The 24,015-nt window shown below is 41.1% G+C and overlaps 1 protein-coding gene across 1 annotated transcript in view; it reads right to left on the reverse strand.

The window, feature by feature from the left end:
• The window catches only part of LOC307027958 (mucin-5B-like), a gene marked incomplete at its 5' end in the record, with an annotated part of 47,859 nt that overhangs the window by 6,378 nt on the left and 17,466 nt on the right, over positions 1–24,015 (reverse strand). The window contains 24 exons of the mRNA XM_079662652.1: positions 3,530–3,698; positions 3,792–3,826; positions 4,494–4,624; positions 4,725–4,794; positions 4,895–5,073; positions 7,644–7,830; positions 8,020–8,203; positions 8,594–8,841; positions 9,018–9,189; positions 9,734–9,876; positions 11,574–12,869; positions 13,185–14,027; positions 14,127–14,351; positions 14,441–14,484; positions 14,600–14,750; positions 14,982–15,110; positions 19,046–19,202; positions 19,540–19,779; positions 19,879–20,058; positions 20,145–20,255; positions 20,667–20,805; positions 20,888–21,039; positions 21,163–21,266; positions 23,609–23,661. Coding sequence (XP_079518778.1) covers positions 3,530–3,698; positions 3,792–3,826; positions 4,494–4,624; positions 4,725–4,794; positions 4,895–5,073; positions 7,644–7,830; positions 8,020–8,203; positions 8,594–8,841; positions 9,018–9,189; positions 9,734–9,876; positions 11,574–12,869; positions 13,185–14,027; positions 14,127–14,351; positions 14,441–14,484; positions 14,600–14,750; positions 14,982–15,110; positions 19,046–19,202; positions 19,540–19,779; positions 19,879–20,058; positions 20,145–20,255; positions 20,667–20,805; positions 20,888–21,039; positions 21,163–21,266; positions 23,609–23,661 — 5,342 coding nt within the window. The remainder of the gene's footprint in view (positions 1–3,529; positions 3,699–3,791; positions 3,827–4,493; positions 4,625–4,724; positions 4,795–4,894; positions 5,074–7,643; positions 7,831–8,019; positions 8,204–8,593; positions 8,842–9,017; positions 9,190–9,733; positions 9,877–11,573; positions 12,870–13,184; positions 14,028–14,126; positions 14,352–14,440; positions 14,485–14,599; positions 14,751–14,981; positions 15,111–19,045; positions 19,203–19,539; positions 19,780–19,878; positions 20,059–20,144; positions 20,256–20,666; positions 20,806–20,887; positions 21,040–21,162; positions 21,267–23,608; positions 23,662–24,015) is intronic.

The following is a 24,015-nucleotide window of genomic DNA, read 5'->3' on the forward strand; positions in this document are numbered from 1 at the left end:
ATAAAGGACACACCTTAGATAGTATTATCGTTTGGACTGTCTATCTCTGTGGATGAAATCTGTGCAGCAACGCCTATCTAAGACCATTTACCGGTTCTGTTTACAACCTCGATCCCTTCTGCGGGAGTCGAATGACGTGCCCCTGCGCGTCGTCTGCGTTCGATTAACCCCTTGACTGCCTCACAGTTTTCAGATGCTTTTAATGCTTCTCCGATCTGCAAATTAGAGGTGAACTGTGCTCTTAGTGCTGATGAGCTTATCTCCATGTTTGACTCGACATGTACACTAATACTGGATTCCGTTGCTCCTTTTACGCTTAGACGCACAAAAGTTCTCTTAGAGCCGTGGCTTAATGACTGTACTCACGCTCTTAGACGCGCTTGCAGGCGTGCAGAGAGAAAATGGAAAAAAGATAAACTCCATGTCTCCTTAGAAATCCTTCGCTTGCCTTTCCGACTACCAGACGGCAGTCAAAGCAGCCAAAACGGAGCACATTTCTCTGTTAATCTCTAAAAACAGCCATAAACCTCAGGTTCTTTTTAATGTCCTCAACTCGATCATTAATCCTTGTGATGCTTCTCCAATTGTGCCATCGACTACTCTCTGCGATAAGTTTCTTACATTTTTTATCGAAAAGGTATCTGCTCTTAGGCTAGCCCACACTAGTGCTACCCCAGATTCTGCTCCTTTTCTGTGCCCTGCTGTCCTCGACCACTTTGAGCCTGTATCCCTCTCTTCTCTCTCGGATGTAGTGAAGCGCCTGCGGCCGACAAACTGCACCTCAGACAGCATTCCCTCTCGCTTCCTTAGAGATGTTTTTAAATCAGTTGGAGCAAGTGTTTAATTGCTTGTAAACACCTCTCTTTGCTCAGGATGTGTCCCAGCTGCCTTCAAACATGCCGTGGTTAAGCCACTACTAAAAAAGAAAAATTTAGACCCTTCCATTCTCGCAAATTTTAGGCCCATCTTACAGCTACCTTTTTTATCTAAAGCCCTGGAGCGAGTAGTCTACGTCTAGCTGCAGTCGTTTTTAACCACACATGGCATTCACTGAGTCAGTCCGGCTTCAAACCCATGCACAGCACTGAAACAGCCATTTTAAGAGTTTTTAATGATCTGCTCCTAGCCGCTGACTCAGGTAGCTCAGCTGTCTTGGTGCTGTTAGACCTGACAGCTGCCTTTGACACTGTGGACCATAGCATCCTGTTGTCGCGGCTTGAACAGTCCACAGGCATCACAGGCTCTGCCCTTGCTTGGTTCAGGTCCTACCTGACAGACCGTAGCCTCTCAGTGCAGTTGGGGGCCTTCTCCTCTGCCAAAGCCCCTCTTACCTGTGGGGTTCCCCAAGGCTCAATTCTGGGTCCCATAATTTTTCTACTGTACAAACTGCCCCTAGATTCAATTCTCACAAAACACAACATCCCCTTCCATTGTTACGCTGACGATGTACAGATCTCTCTGCCTCTCAATCAAAATGCCAACTCAATACAGCAGTTGATGGACTGCTTAACAGAGATTAAATCCTGGCTGAGCCAAAACTTCCTCACCCTCAACGAGAGCAAGACCGAGGTCATCTTTTTTGGACCCCGGCCTCCAGCCTGTCCGGTTGATATTCTGGGCTCCCTCAATAAAAACATCCTCCCCTTTGTCATGAACCTTGGAGTGACCTTCAATAGCGCTTTAAATTTGATAAGCAGGTCAGCACCGTTATCAAGACCTGCTTTTGAAAAATACGACTATTGGCTAAGACCAAGTCGTTTTTATATTTTAAAGACCTAGAAAGGGTTATTAACGCCTTTGTTACCTCGAGACTGGATTACTGCAATGCTCTGTATGTATGGACCAGGCCTCAATTAGACGCCTGTACCTATTGCAGAACGCAGCTGCACGTCTTCTAACTGGCCATAAAAAGCGTGACCACATCAACTCAATTCTGGCCTCATTGCACTGGCTTCCAGTTCGGTTCAGAATAGATTTTTTAAAAATCCTTTTATTTGTTTTCAAAGCCCTAAATGGGCTGGCTCCGGCCTAAGTAGCCAAACTCCTCCATCGCTACACCCCAGGCAGAGCCTTAAGGTCGGCTGACCAGCTGCTGCTGATAGTGCCTAAGACCAGGCTCAAAACCCGAGGGTACCGAGCATTCGCAGAAGCGGACCCCAGGCTCTGGAACATTTTGCCCCTCCATGTGAGTTCGGCCCAGACCCTGGGGGTTTTTAAATCAACACTTAAAACTCATTTTTTTCTCTCTGGCCTTCTAGGCTTCTCTTATCAAGAATAACTTTTATCCAAGACCTTTTCCCTCTCTAACCTCTCGAGGTTTTATTAGAGGGAACCGGTTTGTAGAGTGGCTTAGACAGGCCGGGGAGTGTTACGATTCGTAGACACAGCGTACCTCCCTTTCTCTCATCAATTTCCAACTAAGGCTCCAGTGGGGACCTTGTTCCCTGAGTGTGCCTCTCCACCTCTGTTTCTTACTCTCTTACTTGCTAGCCTTTGCCCTCAACCTATTCTAAGGGAGTGCTTGTTCTTCCGTCTGTCTGTCTGTGTCTGTGTATTCCCTGCCCAGCCAAATTTGTTCTTGTTTTGTGTCTATATCTACGCCGGGATCCGGAGTCGAGGCTGATCTTCTTGCTGTGGTCCTGTGTCCTGGATCCACTGTCCTGAGTTCTGGATTAAGTCGTGGACTTCGGGTCGTGGCTAAACCTGTCTCTGCGATCCTGCCTGGGTCTCGTCATGCTGCCTCCCTGAAGGCTTCCACAGGATTGTTGTTGACATCTTCGTAGATTCAGCTTCTTATTACAGACACATGCATTTTCTAACATTTGGTCTACCTATGCTGTAAAATGTATTATCTCTTTGATGTACACACGGCATCTATTGCACGTCTGTCCGGGAGAGGGATCCCTCCTCTGTTGCTCTCCCTGAGGTTTCTCCCATTTTTTCCCTTTAAGCTGTGGGTTTTCTCCGGAAGTTTTTCCTTGTACGATGTGAGGGTCTAAGGACAGAGGGTGTCGTTTTTTTCTCATACTGATATTCTGAACAATCTGTGCTGTTGTATTTGCTGTAAAGAGTCTCTACTGTAGGCTATTTTATTATATGTAGAGCACTTTGGCTCGACCAAAAATCGTTTATAAATGTGCTATATAAATAAAACTTGATTTGATTTGATTTGAAGAAAAGACCATGGTTTGGTCATTTTTGGTCCTCCATTACAATTAACATACGTACAATTCTCTAGGTTGTTATCTCACTTTGAACATGGCTTCCTGCAAACACACATGATCTAGTGAAACCTTAGTTCATCCTGACTCCAACTCATTTGGAACAACCACTGCATACATTCTGGAAGCATCAGATGTTTTGTTTTATACATCAATGACTTCTTACAACCATCATATTTTGGATCTGTCTGACACATGGTTCCTGCACAGAGCTCTGGCTGCCTCCCTTACTCATCTGATAGGCCATCCTTGGGTTCAACTTAAAAGGGACAAACACAACGTGACTAAACTTCTTGCTGCTCACTTACCACACTTATCCTCTTGACAGCAGCCAACAGTATAAGTGACTTTAACCTGACCCGGCTCCTCACAGCTGACAGGTGGCGGTGCTGGACAGGACATGTTACTGCATGTGACCTGCAGTGTGTCCTCTTCACAAATACACGTCTGACAGTCTTCTGTCCACGTGGAATTGGCCTGAGGACACAATGTTAAGGTAAGTGTGGCAGGAGGCATAGTATTATCAAAGGGTTAAGAAAAAGAATCTGGCATTGTTGAAAAAACATTTACCTCTTTCCATTTTCCATTTGCCAGTCGACATATTTCTGTTAGGAGGGAAATAGAATGAATAAAGTAATTTACAATAATGTGTGGTTTGGCCAGCCAGCCTCAGGAGATAAGGATAGTCAAAACTGAGTGTGTTAAAAATCCTCATATCTTTCCTAATCTTATCTTCAAACTTCATATTCCAAATGATGATTAACCATTAAAACGTAACCCATTGCCTACGCAGGTTGCTTTCAGTTTGCATGCTCCGTATTTAAATTGGCTAATATCTAATATCACAGCTTTACTGTGCTAAATCACTGCTTGTCTACCTTCACTTTAAGTTGAATATGTTGGTTTGCATAAACCAAAAGAGGTTAAGCAAAAACCTGTATATGTGTGCAGGTTATTAATTATAAGGACAAGTTGGCAGTTCTGTGATACAGTGGAAAATGAAAGACATTTTTAATACATTTCAGAATACCTTTAGAATGTCAGTGACAGTACGGCAAAGTAATGGTAAAATACTTTAAGGTGAATGATAAGGATAATAAACACAAGTGATCTCAGATCAGATACAAACCTGGCAGAAGGGCCTTAAAGTTAGTTTCCCTAACATCCTAATTGTTCTACAGCACACAAACTGTCAGATAAAAATACAGTCCATTAATGAATGAGAGATTGCCTTTACTGCTTCTGCCATAGAGAAGTGCCGTCTGCCCTTACCACAGGTAGGAACACATTCATCAGAGGCGGAGGAGAGGAGGTTGGTGCCACTGGGGCAGAAGCAACCCTCCATCATCCCACTATCCATCTCACTGAACTCATTGATAGTTTCGATAAACTTCAGGTTGTACCTGCAGAAACAACATATTGTGTGAGAGCCAATGTTGTATGTGAGTCAAAGCATAAATGAATGTTGATGGATTGACTATGAGAGTTGGTGAATGTCTGTACCAGGAATCACAGGTAGGCTCCACCGGGGGGCCACAGGGCTGATACACTTTGGGACTTGGACATGTATATACTATAAGAGACGAAGACAGAATAAACATCATGCTTTTTTAAGTTGAGGTCATTGCTGTGATATTGTTATAGTGCCTGTATAACATAATCTGGTTGCATACCACAGAGTCCTTTGGTGGAATTCCTCCAGTCGATGCATATTCCAGCCAAAGCACAGACTTCAGCGTAAGTTTGTAAGCTGATGCAGCCAATGTGATTAATGTGCATGTGACACACGTCAAACTCACAGGCCTCAACAAAAGGACGGTAGTCAACGACCTTGTGGCAAGCTTCAAATACACTGGGGAGTATGAGATTTATAGTCAGAATGGACACAAGCTGAATATATCGTTACAGATTAACAAGACATGCAAATCAATAAACCAGTATGTGTGTTGTCTAATAAGAGCTTTTAAAGAGAGGAAACATGAAATATTGCTGGCTTTTTGTCATTAAGACAAAATAGTCAGTTATCAGTGTTCTTTCAGTGCTCCCTTTCCGGTAGTGTGTTCTATAGTTTTTAGTGCATGTAAGTGGTCTGCAAAGGCTAAAATCCCTGTGTAGAATATATATAAAGACTATACTTACCAACAATAAGTGAAAGAATTTGTAAATTCTTAAACTCATCAGCTGAAATGTATTATTAAAACTAAGTGAAGTGATAACAGCAGAAATGATTAAAGTAAAACATTGGTTTGACACAAAAAATTATCATTAAATATAAGCAAAACAAAGATTATGTTATTTGGAAAACATAAAACAAATCCACAGGTGCAATTAATACTAGATAACATAAACATAGAAAGAGTATATGAAATTAAGTTCCTTGGTGTGGTTTTAGAGCTCAAAATGAGCTGGAAACCTCGTATCACTCATGTAAAAGCAAAACTGGCTAAAACTATCGCAATATTGGGAAAAGCCAGATACATTCTGGACTACAAATCATTATCTACTCTGTATACACTCATACTGACATATCTGATTTACTGTATGGAGATTTGGGCAAACACGTACAAAACCAACCTACAGCCGTTATGCACATTACAAAAAAGGGCTATAAGAGTTTTCAATAATGTTGGATATCTTGAACACACTAATGTATTATTTTTGAATTCACACATATTGAAGTTCACTGATCTGTTTAAATTTAAAACGGCAGAAATCATGTACAGAGCCAGACATAATCTACTTCCTAGGAAATTAAAAACATTGTTCGTAGACAGAGAGGGGGGGTATAATTTGAGAGGAAATCTACATTTTAAACAACTCAAGGTCAGAACAACTCTGAGAAGTATGAGTATACAAATCTGTGGGGTGATTTTATGGAATGGTTTGGAGCAGGAGTTAAAACAAAGCACAAGCATAATTCAGTTTAAAAGGATGTACAGAAACACCTTTTTGGAAAAATATGAGAATGAAGAAAGGTGATTGAAGAAGAGAAATTATTGTATATCTATGTATAAATGTAAATGTATGTAGGAATAACTTGCATAATGATTTAAAGGACAATCATTGAGCAAGTAAGGGGTGGGAATTAATAAGCATTTGCTTGCTCCTACTCCCTTTCGGACACATATGATTTATTATTATTATTAATATGATGACTTTTTTTTGTTTTTTTGTTGAACATCCCTTTAACTGCCAGCACCACCATTTGGTAGAGCACATTTCGCGTCATGATATCTTGTTTAAAAAAATTAAAAAAGTTGAACTCCATCTGATTCAGCCAGCTCTACCCTTTGGTTGACATGTTACGCACAAAACAACCTCTAGATGTCACTGTGGTTCAAACATAATGCCCTTCAGATAGCTTCCACTGAGGAAGTTGGCAATGCTAAAAATCACTGCTGAAGAAATCACTCTTTTTGGTCAACTTTTGTCAGGTAACCATATCATTTTTGACATATTTTAGTGTCAGAGTACTGACTGAACATAATTAGGTAACTTGATGCACAAAAAAAGTTTTAACAAGGGTGTAATTGTCTTTTTGAAAATATTCTCAACCAATCGGTCAAATTAGCCTTTTATGGTAAGCTAGCAATATGACTTTTTCAGAGTTCAGAGATGTTTTCCAATAAGATATGGTAAATAAATGGCTAGATTCATGGTAATATTACTATATCTAATACTGCCTTATGAGTTTCAGAGTGAAATAGTGATAATAATTTATATAGCACCTTTCATGCATGGCATTCAGCCCAAAGTTGCACACAGATGAGCAAGTTAGGCCAACACAGGATATAGACATTTACTGTTAGGCCAGTGGTTTCCTGTTAGGCCAATTCAGCATATACAGTAAGATGAGCAAGTCTTTTTTTTATCATGAAAAACACTTTATATTACTTTTTTCCATTTTTTTTTTTTTTTACAATTATAATTTATTATCTTTTATGAATATATCTGGTTGTATATATTGCTCATTTTCCACAAAAGAAACACATGTAATTGAGTTTGTGTTTTATTTGAGTTTGATGCATACAAATAATGTACTGTATATGATGATTGTTGAAAATGTACTTTTACCATAGAAGGCCAGCTCGACCATTTGGTAGTGGCTCATAAAAACAAAACTGTGTGGTCAGTCAAAAAAAAAAAATGTTTTTGTGCTTATTTGTGGCCCATTTCATAAGAAAATGCAAAAAAAATATTTTTCTTGGCCCGGCAGTTAAAGGGATATACAAATGTTACCATGAATGTGGATAATTACTGTATTTAACAATACGGTATTCTGTTTTTCACATTTGTAATTTTTTATTTGTTATTTTTTAATCTGTTCGAAATAAAGACTGAAAATGAAAAAAAAGCAATGTTACACCTGATGTTACTGAGAATTAGAGTTATAGATGACATGTTTTCCTATGTTCCTCCTACCTGCTCTCGATGATCTCACAGATGCTTGTATTGCAGGTATCGGGCGTAGGAGTTGTTTTTGGTGTGGGAGGAGGTTGTTTACAGTTGCTGTCGTTAGTATGCCACTCGTGTGCCATATTAGGACATGAAGAATCAATTTTGCCACTGGGCAACATGCAGTCATCTGTCCGGTTGTTATCACATGTGCCTGGAGAAACCCTCATCATTATCAATCACACTGATGGCAGAATGTGTCGAATAGGTACAATAGATGTAGATTGTAAGTATTAACTTCACAAAATATTCAACCCCTGAAGATATGAAGCATGCCCATCATCGACTGCTTTCCAAAGTCTACATACATTGAGATGCTTTTTATTTAAACTGCAGGACTTACCACACTGGCCCCAGGTGTTGTTGCCAAATTTACTATAGGGCAGGTCGATGCTGAATATGAGCCCTGAGAAGGTGATCTTGGCATAGATTTTAGGGATGACAAGCACTGTATTAATACCAGTGGTGGTTATACGGAAGTCCCCGTTCTGGTATGCAGGACTTACATGCCTGTCATTGACGGAAACCTAAAACAAAAAGCAGAAATTACAATTTGTTAGGGTCAATGCATTTGATAATTATACAAATAAGGATCAAATCAGTTCTGTAAGGTTCACACAATGGGTTGCGTTTGCATTGAAGGGAACAAAAAAAGGTTGAAGCTAAGATAATCACTAGTTTGAGGTTTCTCCCATGTTCCCCTTTAAACTGTGGGTTTTCTCTGGAAGTTTTTCCTTGTACGATGTGAGGGTCTAAGGACAGAGGGTGTCGTATTGTCATACTGATATTCTGTACAAACTGTGAAGTCCACTGAGACAAATGTAACATTTGTGATATTGGGCTATATAAATAAACATTGATTGATTGATTGATAGTTTACATTTAAATGAAGAAAGTTAATAGTTGCTTTGAATTACCTGATTTTTAACCATGCTATTTATTTCCTTTTGCGTTATAAAGATCTTGTAGCTTTTGTAGAAGACTGTGATGGACTCAGGACAGGACAAGCCATCAGCTGCTCCACAGTAGTAGTTGTCAATCATAACACTGAAGTTATATTTGGGCGAGATCTCTTTCACCAGCCAGTAGGAACAGTTGCCTTGAAAACCATAGTAGGTTCCATCGAATGTGACATAATGGGGATCTCCCCACCCGTAGCAGATACCTTAATACAAAACATATATTTCAGTTGTTTTATGACATTTCACGCAATTGTTGAAACAATTTAAGTCAAGAATATAGAGAAAGAAAAGAAGATAAAAGATTGTTTTAGGTAAAATGCTTTTACATGCTCAACCTTAGGACTTTTCAACAAGCAACCTTTTAGCAGGTCAGACTTACATTGACATTCATAGTGGGGGCAGCATCCATAATCATCCAGCACTTGAATTGCAGCGAGGTTATTTGCACAGAATACAGGCTTTTGAGTAGGGCACTGTCTGGGGCTCTTGTAAGTGATGCCATTTATACACTTTGCATTTTTACAGTCACTCGAAATCCAACTTTCACCATTCTGTGGGGATAATCAAAGATTGTTGTTTAAAAATAGAGATGAGTGGTTTTAATGCATTAATAACAATCAAAGGATTTAACACCTGGTTCCATTTATCAGCCCATTAAATGAGTGGTATCAGTGGTCTTCAGCTTTATAAATGCAGGTCAGAAGGGGCCTGCTAAACCAACTAGAAGGCAGTACTCATGATGTTTCAGCACGCTTTTTCACCAAAGGATTGAATAAAAGAAGACAACACGTGTAGCAACAGTAGCAATTATGACAGGAGCAGAGGCTATAGTCAGTTGCATAGTATATCAGCTAGAACACTCCATAAGGGAGGGATGGGACACAAAACAAAGGATGTTGACCTTGTTATTTAAACTAAAATCACATCTTGTTCCTAAACTTAACCAAGTAGCTGTGCTGACTAAACCTAAATAATTAGTCAGTAAGGTAGGTATAACAATTAATAATGCACATTTCATTATCTGACAACAGTTTGTGGGTTGAACAATTGCGTATAAAAAAAAAACTTTTATATGGAATATAAATCAAGAATTACCTGTTTTGTACCTTGATCTGTAAAACACACAGGTGGAATGCCTGGAAAACATGGCTGTGCTGTGATTACTATATGACAGCTCTCATTGCAGTACCCTGTGTAACAGTAGCCATCATGGTCTGTCTCGTTGTATACTATGGAGCCTGAAAATGAGACACAGCAGGATCGTGAAAAGGAGTCTATCACATATCACATAATGTTATATCCAGAGTTCGGAGGGTTACCCTAAATCTATATTCTCTTAAAATGATTAGTTAAATGTTAAACAAGTTTAATTACCGTAATTTTCGGACTATAAGCCGCGCCTTTTTTCCCTTTTTTCGACGCTGCGGCTTATATAACGGTGCGGCTAATCTATGTATTTGTACAGCTAACGGCCACTAGGGGACCTCCTAAATCTATGGATTTTACAGGTTACAGTCCACCACCTTTAACTCTATGGGCTCTATGGCCGCTCCGCGCCCCCCACCTTTAAGCGGCGGGCTCCAGCAGGAAAAGCTGGAGGCCGGAAAAGAGTGAGACAGGTAGCGCGCAAAAGTAAAAGTGGAACCGAGAGTGGTACGAGAGACAGAACGAGAGCAAGACAGACAGACATTACGAGAGCGAGACAGTTTGTCCCCGTACCACTGGTTGAAAACCACTGCTGTAGATCACTGCCGGTACGTGCGCTGGGAGCGCACCGTTTAAGTTTGAAAGTTGAAAAGTGTGTGTGTCTGAAACGCTATGTGATACAGTACAGTTTACACAGCACATGTTCTGTAGCTACTATTGCACTAAATGCTAACACTTGAATACGTTATGCAAATATGCAACTTGTTTGTTGAAATGTTAATAAATGGGAGCTTCCTCAAACAGCCATCTCTTTCCCAACAATCCCCTCTGTGCACGAACCCTTACATATGGTAATGAAACATTAAAACACCTGCGGCTTATAGTCCAGTGCGGTTTATAGTCCGAAAATTACGGTAATAACCTTATTTTAGTATCACAATATAAAAGTTATGTACCTGATTACTTTCAGTTACTTTTGGAGTACCTCAATATGAAATGCAATGCCATCACCATGCAAACACTAAGATGGCTTTTACTTTAGCGTATTATGAAGAAAAACAAAACAATATCAACTTAGAAAAGAAGAAACCAAATGATTCCGTATAAAAAAAATGTGTCCTCTTTAATTAAAGGATAGGCCTACAGAATACTATAGTTTAATTCAAATCAAACACGGTATTTTTGTTTAATAAATCGGATTTCCACCCACCACATTTAAAAAAATGCATGACACAGATGTATTCAGATACTGTGCATACAAAAAATACATGCAGACTTGGGCACTCTTTCTTATTAATTTACCTCATCAGACTTACATTGTTCTTATAATAAACAAACTGCTGTACAGTCTTTCTAAGTAATTTGGAAAATAGGATTGTAAATGCCCAGCTCTGACAACTTTTATCAAAATGCAACTGTGCCTTTGAGCGGACGCACAACTAGCTAGCATGCTAACATACATATGATCCATATTTATTATTATTCATATATATATTTATGGTGAAAGACGTTCTGTTTTCCCTAATTCCGTTGTACCAATGTCACTGGAGTTTGTTTGAGCAACAACAATGAACCTGCATGTTTGGTTTATTATTCTATAAAAGTTTAGTATAGGATTGTTTGGTACATGCTAAGTGTACAATTTAAGTGGATAAATGGGTTTGCAACAAATATCTTATGTAGCATTGGCCTTTATTTTATATTTGTGTTTTTTTGTGATATCACACTGGTGTCTTAAATTGATATGACCCATTTTCAAGAGAAATCCGTTATAATGAAGAGTACTTACCAGCAGGAAACGTTGTACCATTATAAAAACATTGGCAGTGCTGTGGCAAAGTAATTGGTTGAGTGGTTCCTTCTGTTACTACATGTATCGTAGTGGGAGGAGTTGATGGTTTTGAAGTTGTTACTGTGGTGGAGGGAGTTGAGGGTGTTGTAGTCGTTACTGTGGTGGAAGGAGTTGAGGGTGTTGTAGTTGTTACTGTGGTGGAAGTAGTAGAGGGTGTTGTAGTTGTTACTGTGGTGGAAGGAGTTGAGGTTGTTGCAGATGTTACTGTGGTGGAAGGCGTGGAGGGTGTCGTAGGTCCTGTAGTGGAAGGTGTTTGACAGTCACAACATTTCAATCTAATCTCATAATCAAAACACTGTTGCGTAGGCCCTTGTTGATTGTTGTTGCAGATGAAACCAACATCTTTGTTGCAAGTCACAGTTTGTCCCATCTCTGATAAGGGAATACCAGGGTGAAGAACAGATCTACACTGGACTTCTTCAGGAGCTGAGCATATATGATAACCAGCAGAGATTATATTATGGATTGACTCATCATCTCCACCATTGGGGCCTGATGTGGGATTGCCAAGGTTGATCCATTCTGACCAGACACATGTCATATTATGTCCACCAGGGCAAGGTGCAGTTGGGATTGGCTGAGGTGTTGTTGTTTCGGTTGTGGTGGAAGGTGTAGTGGTGGTTGTAGTCGAAGGTCTTGAAGTTGTCACTGTGGTGGAAGGAGTTGAGGTTGTTGCAGATGTTACTGTGGTGGAAGGAGTTGAGGGTGTAGTAGGTCCTGTAGTGGAAGGGGTTTGACAGTCACAACATTTCAATCTAATCTCATAATCAAAACACTGTTGCGTAGGCCCTTGTTGATTGTTGTTGCAGATGAAACCAACATCTTTGTTGCAAGTCACAGTTTGTCCCATCTCTGATAAGGGAAGACCAGGGTGAAGAACAGATCTGCACTGGACTTCTTCAGGAGCTGAGCATATATGATAACCAGCAGAGATTATATTATGGATTGATTCATCATCTCCACCATTGGGGCCTGATGTGGGATTGCCAAGGTTGATCCATTCTGACCAGACACATGTCATATTATGTCCACCAGGGCAAGGTGCAGTTGGGATTGGCTGAGGTGTTGTTGTTTCGGTTGTGGTGGAAGGTGTAGTGGTGGTTGTAGTCGAAGGTCTTGAAGTTGTTACTGTGGTGGAAGGAGTTGAGGGTGTTGCAGATGTTACTGTGGTGGAAGGAGTTGAGGGTGTTGCAGTTGTTACTGTGGTGGAAGGCGTTGAGGGTGTCGTAGGTCCTGTAGTGGAAGGTGTTTGACAGTCACAGCATTTCAATCTAATCTCATAATCAAAACACTGCTGCGTAGGCCCTTGTTGATTGTTGTTGCAGATGAAACCAACATCTTTGTTGCAAGTCACAGTTTGTCCCATCTCTGATAAGGGAATACCAGGGTGAAGAACAGATCTACACTGGACTTCTTCAGGAGCTGAGCATATATGATAACCAGCAGAGATTATATTATGGATTGATTCATCATCTCCACCATTGGGGCCTGATGTTGGCGTGCCAAGGTTGATCCATGCTGACCAGACACATGTCATATTATGTCCACCAGGACAAGGTGCAGTTGGGATTGGCTGAGGTGTTGTTGTTCCAGTTGTGGTAGAAGGCTTGGTGGTTGTAGTGGTAGGTGTTTTTTGTGATGTCGTTGTGAAAGTAATAGTAGTTTGTGGTGTTGTGCTGCATTGAACTGTTCTGCAACATTCTACCCTTATTTCATAATTGAGACATATGGGAGGAAACTGTAAATTGTTCTTACATACAAGTCCTTGTTTATTACATGTCACTTGTTGCGGCAATTGGTGAAGGGGAACTGTTGGATATTCCTCAGCACGACATTCCACTGCCACCGGATCCTCGCAGATTTTAAATCCTTTCTGAATGATGTGTTTGATGGTTTCATTGTCTCCACCTCCATTTCCATATACAGGGTAGTCAGAACTTATCCATTTTGACCATTGGCATAACGTTTCCTGACAAGGTGTTGTTTCTGTAAAATGTTTGGTTGTATGTATTGTTGGGGTCTTTGCTGTTGAGATTGAAGGTGTCATAGAAGGACTAGGCTTTGTTGGGCATGCACTATAGTCACAACACAGAACTCTGACTTGGTAGTTGAAGCACAAAGCCAGTGGTCCTGACTGATCTTCATTTCTGCATCTGAGCCCCTTAGCCAGATCACATTGTACCACTTGTCCAACACTGTCAATGGAGACATTTGGGAATTTCTCAGCTCTGCATTGGATTTCGTTTGGCTTGGCACATATCTTGTGCCCTGCCTCTCTAATCTTGTCATAAGTTTCATTATCTCCTCCTGGAGTTCCAAGAGTTGGGAAGCTAGTATCATACCATGGGGACCATTCACAGGGACTGCATGGGACTGTAACTGTATGGGGCTCTGTGGACATACATCAAAGTGGGCTGGTTATTTAGTATATCTTACACGATACAGCTGAATATGACTTCAATTTAAAAAAAAAAAAGATGTTGCTCGTACCTGGTGTGGTTGTAAAAACAAAGGTGGCTGAAGACTGGCTTGCTGTAGATGTGCTTACAAGTGGCATAGGTGTTGTTGGTGTTGGTACTGGGCATAAATATGACCCCTTGTCAATGGTACCATTTGTCCCACACACTGCTTTGAAGCAGTTACCAAGCCCATCTGTTGTGTTATAGATGGTATTGCCAGGGTAATATGTTTTATTCAAATATGTGCAAGTACAGGCTGTAAAAAGATAATAAGTTTGTTAACATAGTTAATTGACATATTTATATATTTTTACAACCCTCAATCTCTCCAAACTTTTAGCATACCTTGGGCATCATAAAAGCATTGGATGGTCGTTGAACTGCAGTTACTACAATAACAAGAAACAGAAAATATTACTGACAATAATATTGTTTTCATTGAATTTGAACCTGCAACAAACCCATACATCCTTGACTGGGACATGTATTATATGCAAGACGTACCATGTATGACAGTTTTCGGCTGTTGGAACTTTGTCAGTATTATTATAGTATGTCCCCTCTTTATCGCGACAGCCACACAGTTCTTTTGAAACACATGTCATAGTATCTTCATCAAAGTATGGCTGAGCAGGAGGACATTTTGGATAGCAACCTAATTAAAAACAAACAAACGGTCATGTTGGAATATTTGCTGATTCATGGGTACAACCAGATTAAATGCTTTTTGTGTACTTCAACCTGGCATTGCGGTTGAACAACAACTTTAAAATACAGAACTTTAAACAAATCCAGCCAATTGAAAGAGACAATGCGTTCAATCACAAATCTTCAATCTTGAATGTGTTTTTGGGGTTAGTTCAAGTTATAAAAAAGCTGAACTTACCTTCAAGAGGAGGAATCTGTGGAGAGCAGCTGCCTGATGGATTCCTGCAGGTTTTCATACAAGGAGAACCGCATGGCATGTAGTGCCATTCACATTCTCCAGGGGGATTGTAGTAATCACAGAAGAGAGCTGGAAAATAAATGATACTCTCAGAGAAAGTACTGGTGATTTTAAAAGTGTGGCTGTACTATTTAAATACTGGCTACGAAAAAGTAGAAACATAGTATGATCAATACGCCAATTGAACTTCTTGAGTTAATGCTGAGTAGTTGTATAAATATCCAAAGATAATATTGGTCTCCAAAGTTTTCTCTCATCCCTGACAAGTCCAACCAGTGATCAGAAGTTCAGCCTAATGTCATTGGTCCCATGCTGGCTGCCGATGTGGTATCCAGCTGATGATCTGGTTATCTAGGAAACGCCTTGTCTGATTAGGAAAGAAGCCATATATCCCACTATGGATCTAGAATTAAGTTGATTAGACAACTTTATTCATAACCAACCAGAGTTTAAATCAAGAGTTGAAGTTGTACACTCTTCTCTCTGTTTTGTTTCTACTAAAGCAGTTGCCCTCCCAAAACCCCACAGTGACTGTATCTGCCCCAGGGAGCAATACAAATATGAATGCAAAACTAATCTGAATACTTATTAAACATATACATGTTGTTTATTAATATATAGTTATTTTTGGTGTTGTGTTGCAACAGTGCAATCAATCCACCCTGCCAGGTTATATTTATACTCATGTTCCTTGAGGCACAGGCCAAGAAGGTAGGGTCCAGCCATCTTTTACTTAAAGGTGACCTATCATGCTATATTTGAAACATATATTGTAGGGCCATGCCTATATAAAGTATATAAATATATATATTTTTTCAAAATACCAAACAGGTCCTGCATTTTAGCCATGCCTCATTTCGCTCTATTTGCTCTTTCCAGCCCTGTTTTTGCAGGGGCTGATTCTGTGAGCTGAAACTGACCACGCCCCCCTGCAGGAGAGGGGAGTTGCCAGTTACTTTGGCATTAGAGCAGGGATATCTAGATACTTTCCAAGGTTTGACATAATGAATTGTTCTACTTTTAAAGCAAGCAGCGATGTTTTCAAATCTGTAATCCAAAAGCTCCTCAAAAACATGATCGAAGCAGTTCCTGCCGTTGCTACGTTAGTTCAAACGGTAACAACGGACTATTTTTCTTCGCGGATGCATGTCAATTTAAATCAACACATACAACTATTTTCATGCCGATCTAGATCCCTCCGCTTCGCGTCGGGCTCCTGATCAACCTGTCGGTGTTCTTTTTCCCATAATTACCACATCGCAGCACATTATCCCTTACATATGATTATATAGAGTCATTATTCATTTTAAAGAGCAACTTGCAGGTTTTTGTTTTTACTACATTTATGCTTAACCTTGCCTGAAATTTACAATTAAAAATGTTAATGCAGTATTTGATATGTTTTACAAGACATAAGGGCAGTTATTCAGAGGAAAAGGAGCCGTTTTGAGCTCTGCTACTAAAAACTGCTTTTTTTCAACGTCATACGTCAAACGCGTCATATTACGTCACATGGGGGAGTTAACTTTCTCGGACTCGTTCTCTGCCCAATCCGCGGTAGTAGTTTGTAGTTGGTTTGAACGGTTGTGATTTAGTGAGCTGGTATTTTTTCGGTAATTTTACATTGCATTTCACCATTTGTAATCATGGTGAGCTTGTGTTTGTGCAGGTTGCACAAAAACAAGCCTGTCAGGGCATCGAGTCCACAGTTTCCCTCACGGGAAAAGGACCGGAGCTAGCGTTCGTTCCTGGGTGCGTTGTGCATCCACCTCCCTGCAGCACATACTCCGTCTCCACAGCTTTATCAAGAAACCGTATTACATCTCTCTCCCCCCTTCGCTGCTCTCTCTCTCCCCCCTTCGCTGCTCTCTCTCCCCTCCGGTACACGGCACCGTAACACGTAGTGTGGAGTTGCATTTGGTAACGCTGTGGTGGCTGTACTGCTCCAGCCGTCTCCTTTGTGTTTGTTTGTTTCCCCCTGTGTGTGTTGTTTGTGTGGGCGTGGTGGCTGTCACTCCTGGCTCCCGGCTCAACCTCCACTCACCTGCTGCAATCAGCTGTGCACCCTCCCCGACTACACACCTGCTTTCCATCAAGACATTTACAACGGCATATCAACGGAGGCTCCACAACCTTTCTCCGCCAGATCGTCAAGTATCAGCCGTATCTCGCATCTCCCCTCCGGTACACAGCACCGTAGGGTGGAGTTGCATTAGGTAACGCGAGATACGGCTGATACTTGCGCATTAGTTTCTGTTATGGATCAGTATCAACAGTCCTGCCAGAAACGTTACTATATTATCAATACTACTTTAGTTATAGCCTGATATATGATTGCTAACTTTACAATGTTGTGATGTGACTGACGTTAGCTAACATGCTAACGCCGGTCACTCACCAAGACAGCTGCTCTGTTCTCCACTGGTTCTCCACACACCAAAGCTCCATTTCTCTCCGATGGCCGTTATATTTTCTAATCCTTGGCTGCTCCTGGTCTCTTGGACGCCTAGCAGGCTCATAATTATAATCATATGCATTCGAATATATATTTTCAACCTCTTCTGTGTCAAAACTAGCATTGTGATCCATGTTTATTCATACGTTAGACCGGCCGCTCTCCCCCTTGTTTCCCCCATGTTACGTCACACGCGGGAGGTCACGTGCGGAGGCTTTTTTATGCGGAAGTGAAAATGTCTTACTAAAACAATGCCAGATGTCACTGTAGTGTATATTTCTGTATATTTTTGGGAAAATCTAGTGTATTCATCATTTTCCTACACATGTATTCACTGGTGTCTCTAAACTGCAAGTTGCTCTTTAAAGCAGGAGGCGCAAACGCTTGCCTCGGGGAGGGAGAAAAAGAGCCACAGCGGAGAATAAACAGAAGGGCAACCATGGCAACAATAGAAGGGAAGTCTTCTTTGCTGCTTTTGTGGCAGACTACAGCGCCACTTACAGGCCTGGCATATGTACTACAGCGTCTCCAGCGCTTTCGAGCAGCAATGGCCGGCCGTGGCCCAACCCCACATTCCCCTGATAGGTGGATAATTGACCAATAGCCGTAGCGCCACCGTCCTGACGTCAGGACAGTGTTCAAATCTGGATCAGTCTGTATCAGATCCGTTGCAGCCCCTTTTTTAGAGATTTGGGTACGGAGGAAAATAGAGAGGGTTGTGTTTTCTGACACTTGGTGAGTTCCCTGGAACACCGGGGACACATATTCATGTAGAAAAGACGTACATAACCAAATCTTAATTACAACTCTTTGAAAGGCCTTGTTTTCAATCTTTCAAACCCAACATGGAAAATACTCCAGATATTATAATTTCTTCGTAATATACCACACTTGTGTTTCACTTTCTGAATTTGTATTCATTTTCTGAATGATCAAGGATATACCTAAAATAATACAGTAACTTGTTACTTGTAAGTAAGTGTTTTCATAGAGGCATCTGGCAGCAGTTGATTTCAAAAACCTTAAGGGTCCTGCATAGAAGCCCCCATCAGGACTTTGCTGGATGACTCTCGGTCAAATGTGCTGTATTCGTATACTGTATTTTCATACCTGAGACAAATGTAATATCTGTAGTTTGGGCTTTATAACTAAACTTTGAGCCAAGAGGATCAAACTGACTCTACTTGATAAGAGATTTGCTCTTTGCTTACTGCAAGGTAGGGAGCAGAGCTTTGCGGTGAAGACTACTAGTTGGTTTTGTTTACATGGTTACCACCCCTGCTAGCCTGTGCCTCATAGTTGATGCTACTTAAATAATAAAGAAGTTATCTATTATTTGAAAACAGATCATGAAGGTGTTTGATGAATATCTTGTTATTTTTCCAGTTATATAAAGTATGTAGTATTTGTATAATATCCAGCAAATCCTTTTTTACCTTAGTGATCTTGATAGGTATGTATTTATCTAAAATAACTTTGCTTGTTACCTTACGTAACCCTGATTAATTGTGTCTATTGCCTTAAATGATTGTTCGTCTTAGATACTCACGACAGATATTTGGGGTTCTCCATGGTATACAGATTCCAGCTTGATTACAGGATTCAGCATAAGCAGCTACAGCAGTGCAAAAACACTCACAGTCTCCACCCGTGTCACAAGCACAGGAGTCAAACACACATGCATCATAGTATGGAGTTGGATCCACCTGCAAAAAAATTATATTATTAAACAATAATGGATGAAAAACGCCATTATTTTCCTTTTCTTTTCCAAGTATATTTCTGCACTCCTTTTTTTTTTTAATGGTATTTTTACAGTGTGGCATTTCTACTTTGAAATGAGTAAAGGATCTGGATAAGTCTTCCACCAGTCAGTCATTGAGTGAACAGCCTGAGAAAGGTTTAAACATACATGTTTGAAGACACTTTATAGAGCATAATCAGTAGGTTATGTGCTGTCTTCCTAACAGGGACAACCTTTGGGCCAGCAGGCTGAAAAGGAAAGCTCATGAATAGTCTAACATGGTCTCATCAACAACCTACAGTGGAGTGGCAGGCGGAGAAGACGTCACTCTGTATAATGCTGCACTGTTTCTGCGACCAGGCCTGTCGGTATGGGTTGGTTGTGCAGGGGCTGCTAATGCTCTGAGCGTCGGGGCAACTGGGTAAATCCTTCCAGCTGTTTCCAAACACCAGTGGGTTGACCACCACAGCATTGCCCCTTGTTGTGAAGTCATTATTTGCATTGCCGTCATAATTGCCACACAGGCCACACACGCGACCCTGAAAAGGTAGAGGTCCTTATGTCATGGCTGTCTGCTTGAATATCCAAATTAATCAATTTTTGTGATAATAAGACCAAAAAAATGTATCCGGCGGTACCTTATATTTTGAGCTTAGCTGGATGAACAAGCTGGTCTTTCTGTCCCACATGAGAATGAGTCCATTGTTGGCTTCAACTACCAGGTAGATGCCCATAGTGCTGTAACGGAATGGAACTGAATGTTCATCTCCACTTGAAAGCAGCTGGTAGCGTCCCTCTGTTAGAATCACTTCTGCATTCTATAGAAAAGGACAGATTTGTATTGTTGATGTCGATACATTACAGAGAGACAGACACACAGATGGATGGATATTTGACTGTTTACCCCCAGGAAGATCCTGATTGTCTTGGAGCAGGTGGTTCCTGTGGTTCCACAAGGAATGTTCTCAGAGATAACTCTGAAGGTTCCATTACTCTGTGCACTGCCACAGTAGTCCTGAGGAAGGCACACACACACACACACACAGAACAAAGTCATCAATATTAGTGGCCCTGCTCGACTCCCGTTCTCTGCTTTGTCAGGGATATGTTCTTCGAACAAACGGACAGGGACAGTTAAGGAAGCAGGGAGGTCACAGTGGTTTGAAATAACTCTACAAGCCAAAGGACTACAGCAACACATTCAAAGAATGGTGGTCCTCAAAAAGCACTCCTGATTCACATCACTGGCCCGTCCTAATAATAATTTAATGTGAATTTAAGATGTTGAGTATTTATCTGTCAGTCTTGTCTCGTGAAATTAAGCAATAGTAAGGCATAAACCTTTTGTGGGACAGGGTTAGTTATAACATATGTACCACAATTGCATTAATCTGTTATGTCCCTGTGTTTGTGAGTGAATTCATACCTGAGTGAGAATGTATTCACAGCTGCCATCAAAGCTGAAGCGTTTCTGATCAAAAGTCATGTAGTGTCCTGCTCCGTAGACAGAGCAGGTCCCATCACACGCCTCTGTAGTGCACTGCCACTTCCTGTCTTTACAAGTGCTGTAAACAGAGAGATTGGAATTCTCATTGTACGTGTCACTCAAAGATGGAGGAGTAACCAAAACACTTGGGATTCACCTACCAGGTGTTGCAGTCCACCTTGGTGCTCTCTCCAGGCTGGTAGGAGATGCCGTTGTGAACACAGGAGCAGGCGTCTGGCTTGATGCAGCCTCCTTTACCATCAGACACCATCCCAGATGGACACATACACCCGGACACGCACCCAGTGGACACCTGCAGAAGTTAGCAAACATACAGTTGTATGTTTCACTTTGATTCTCCAAATATTTGATCCGTATAAACTAGTAATGTATTTGCAGATAACTGTTCCTCTATGTTGGGAAAAAGGGGACTCACACAGGCCATGTCTAATGTGTTGCAGCTCTTCTCACACTCAGTTCCTTTAGCAGCTGGACCATGGGTAGAGCAGTTGAAAAACTCCATAGGAAGAGCACAGGCTGCTAAGAAAAGACACATCTGAAATTACTATACTTCATTCTAAAATGAATCTTGGTTTCTTTCTTTACATTACTACTGTTGCCCTGATTTTATGCAACATCAAAAACAAACTTGTTTTTCTGACAACCAAGATCGTACCTTGTTGGTGGAGTATTTTTGATATCATATCAAATGTTTTTTTTTACATGTAAACAAGCCCCCTCACTCTAACACACAGAGTATTTCATGTCCCTTTAGGGGCTCCGTATATCGCCACCCTAACTGCAGTTGTATGATTACCATCAGCTATGGCCGCCAGTCAGTGTTCGAATTACCCATTTGCTTTCGGGGGAGCCCTATTTTTCCGTGCACATCCTGCTACTAAATAATCACACGCACGCTCTGTTGACTGGCGCAGCAGCGCGGATTCGATCAATTGCTATAAAAACACTCTGCTACTACAGACGGCGTCACTAGGCCGGCGGCTGTGGCCGTTGTTGAAGCCTCTTCACGCTCCGCATCGGCAGGCCTCTCCCTCGGTGTGGAGCTGTCAATCTCGACCCCAACGCCGCTTACAGCCGGCTAACTAAAAGTTGTTCCGTTCACGTTGTCAATTTTAGACTCCTTTGCTTCTTTGCTTGTGAATCCAAAAGCTGCGAGGCTTGGCTGTTTTCGTTTCGGCATATTTTCTATTACAAAGCCAGAGTTAAAAAAATATCAATATGAACATTTCAAATACCGTGCCAGCATTGCCGCCGTAACCATAGTAACGTAAAGAATGCAGCGACGCCACGTACAGATGGCAACACCCAGACATATTCACAAATATAAAACAAATATTCAGAAACTGTAATGAACAATAACTATTATTTATTTCAAGAACTGTTATTTACAGAAACTCAACCTTTCTAATCTGTGTTGTAACAACCGGGGTTTTTATGGGACCGGTAGTCACTCACGGTAACGCCCACCCAGCCAGGGATTCGCTGTTGGTTGGCGCCTCCATTTCCTTTTTCCCCTATTTAGTTAGACGGAGCAGGAAGGGAAAGGTGTGTGCAGCAAGAGGGATCGGTGGAGCAACACGCTCATCTGTTAAGAGACCAGCAGTTAGGTCGTTTAAAGTCCGTGTTACTGTTGTCTGGTCCACCGTCATCATACCCTTATGTCGCTTCACTTCCCGGATTATTGTTTACAAAACTGAAAGGAGCCGGTCATCTCCCAACCACCTTAAAAACCAGGACTGGATTTTCAAAACCGACTGGATTGCTAAAAATGACTGACATTCTCCCGTGGTAAATTGACTGTTTTATTTATTTTGAAGAAAACCCGAAGTGGAACATTTTGGATTTAACATTGAACTGTGGGAAGACTAATTGGTTGATTGTTTGTGGGGTATTCAAAAATACACTTGCTATTTGTGATTATAATTTTGAGTTGTGTCCTTTCTTATATTTTCTAATGTCATTCAATGTTGGGTGTTTGCTGCGAGATGTTTACACCTTTGTGCAGACTTACTAAAACTGACTGACTAGCCAAATCTCAAACGTCAGGAGAGAGACCTGACTGGCACCCCAAAGAACCTAAATAAGTAAACTGTCACAGTGTGACACAAATATGCACGATTGTTTTGAGCTCCCCCTATTTATCTCAAAGTTGGCCTTCAGGGGAGCTCCCCCCCTCTTTAGGGGAGCCAAGCTCCCCCTGGCTCCACCCCATTTCGAACAGTGCCTCCAGTATAGAAAGTACAGCAGATGGGAAGTAGCGTTTTATTCTTTTGTCTGAGCCGCAAATCGTTCTGTTTTAGTTTTTGTGATGCAAACTGTCCACTTGTACATATTTCCCCCTGACCTTTTGCCATTTTGACCTTATGTTGTTTTGATCTGAAGAACACATCTAAAGTTCAGGCTGTATCTTGTGTGTTGAAACGCTGTATACAAACATAACGGCAACAGTGATAGTGGTTCTAGAGGTAGTTGTGTGTGGACACATTAAACAAATTAGCTTCATAGGTGTTGGTAGGTCTTTTTGATCAGAGCTGAGCAAGCTTTTCCCTGCTGTTTTTTACCTGACCCAACACATGCATGAGATCATTATCCCTCCAAACAGCTCAGTCTCAGAGAGCGTTAGTGATCAGTACATTCTTTGAAATTGTCATAAACCGGGTTAGTATTTTCAAATGTAAAACAAGTGAAAATTATGATCTATGTTGGCAGGCAGCAACTTCCCAAGGGTCTAAATCTGAAAGGGATATAAGATGTTTGAAACCTGTCTCAGCTGGATGAAGTCCTATTCTCTCTTAGAAGCTAAAAAACAACTGCACTGCCATTTCACACTCCCTTTCAGGTCTTTCTATTGTGTTACTTACATGGCTGTACCATCATCTCCCCAATGCAGCCCAGTTTACCGTCCTTACAGGAGCTAGAGGAGGAATATAAAAAGTCATGAATACATACACGTATATAACACTGCAGCGTACACATTGTCAGAGATCAACATGAATTTGTTCCTCTCAAGCCCGAAAGAAAGGAAGGAAGATCCAGAGCTGGCACAAAGGAACTACAGCCATAATGTTTAGGATCAGTTGGCATACAATACCTGTTCCCGTATAATTCACAATTATTTTAAGTACACACATATACTTCAGTTTGTTTGCAGATGCATTAAGGCAGGGGTGCCAAACTCAAAAACACAGTGGGCCAAAATAACAAAATGGGTGCTAGTCGAGGGCCGGATTGGTTCAATGTTTATTGCAAAACTTATTGAAATGAACTT

The sequence above is a fragment of the Notothenia rossii genome (genome assembly GCF_949606895.1).
Source record: "Notothenia rossii genome assembly, chromosome: 2".
NCBI lineage: Eukaryota > Metazoa > Chordata > Actinopteri > Perciformes > Nototheniidae > Notothenia > Notothenia rossii.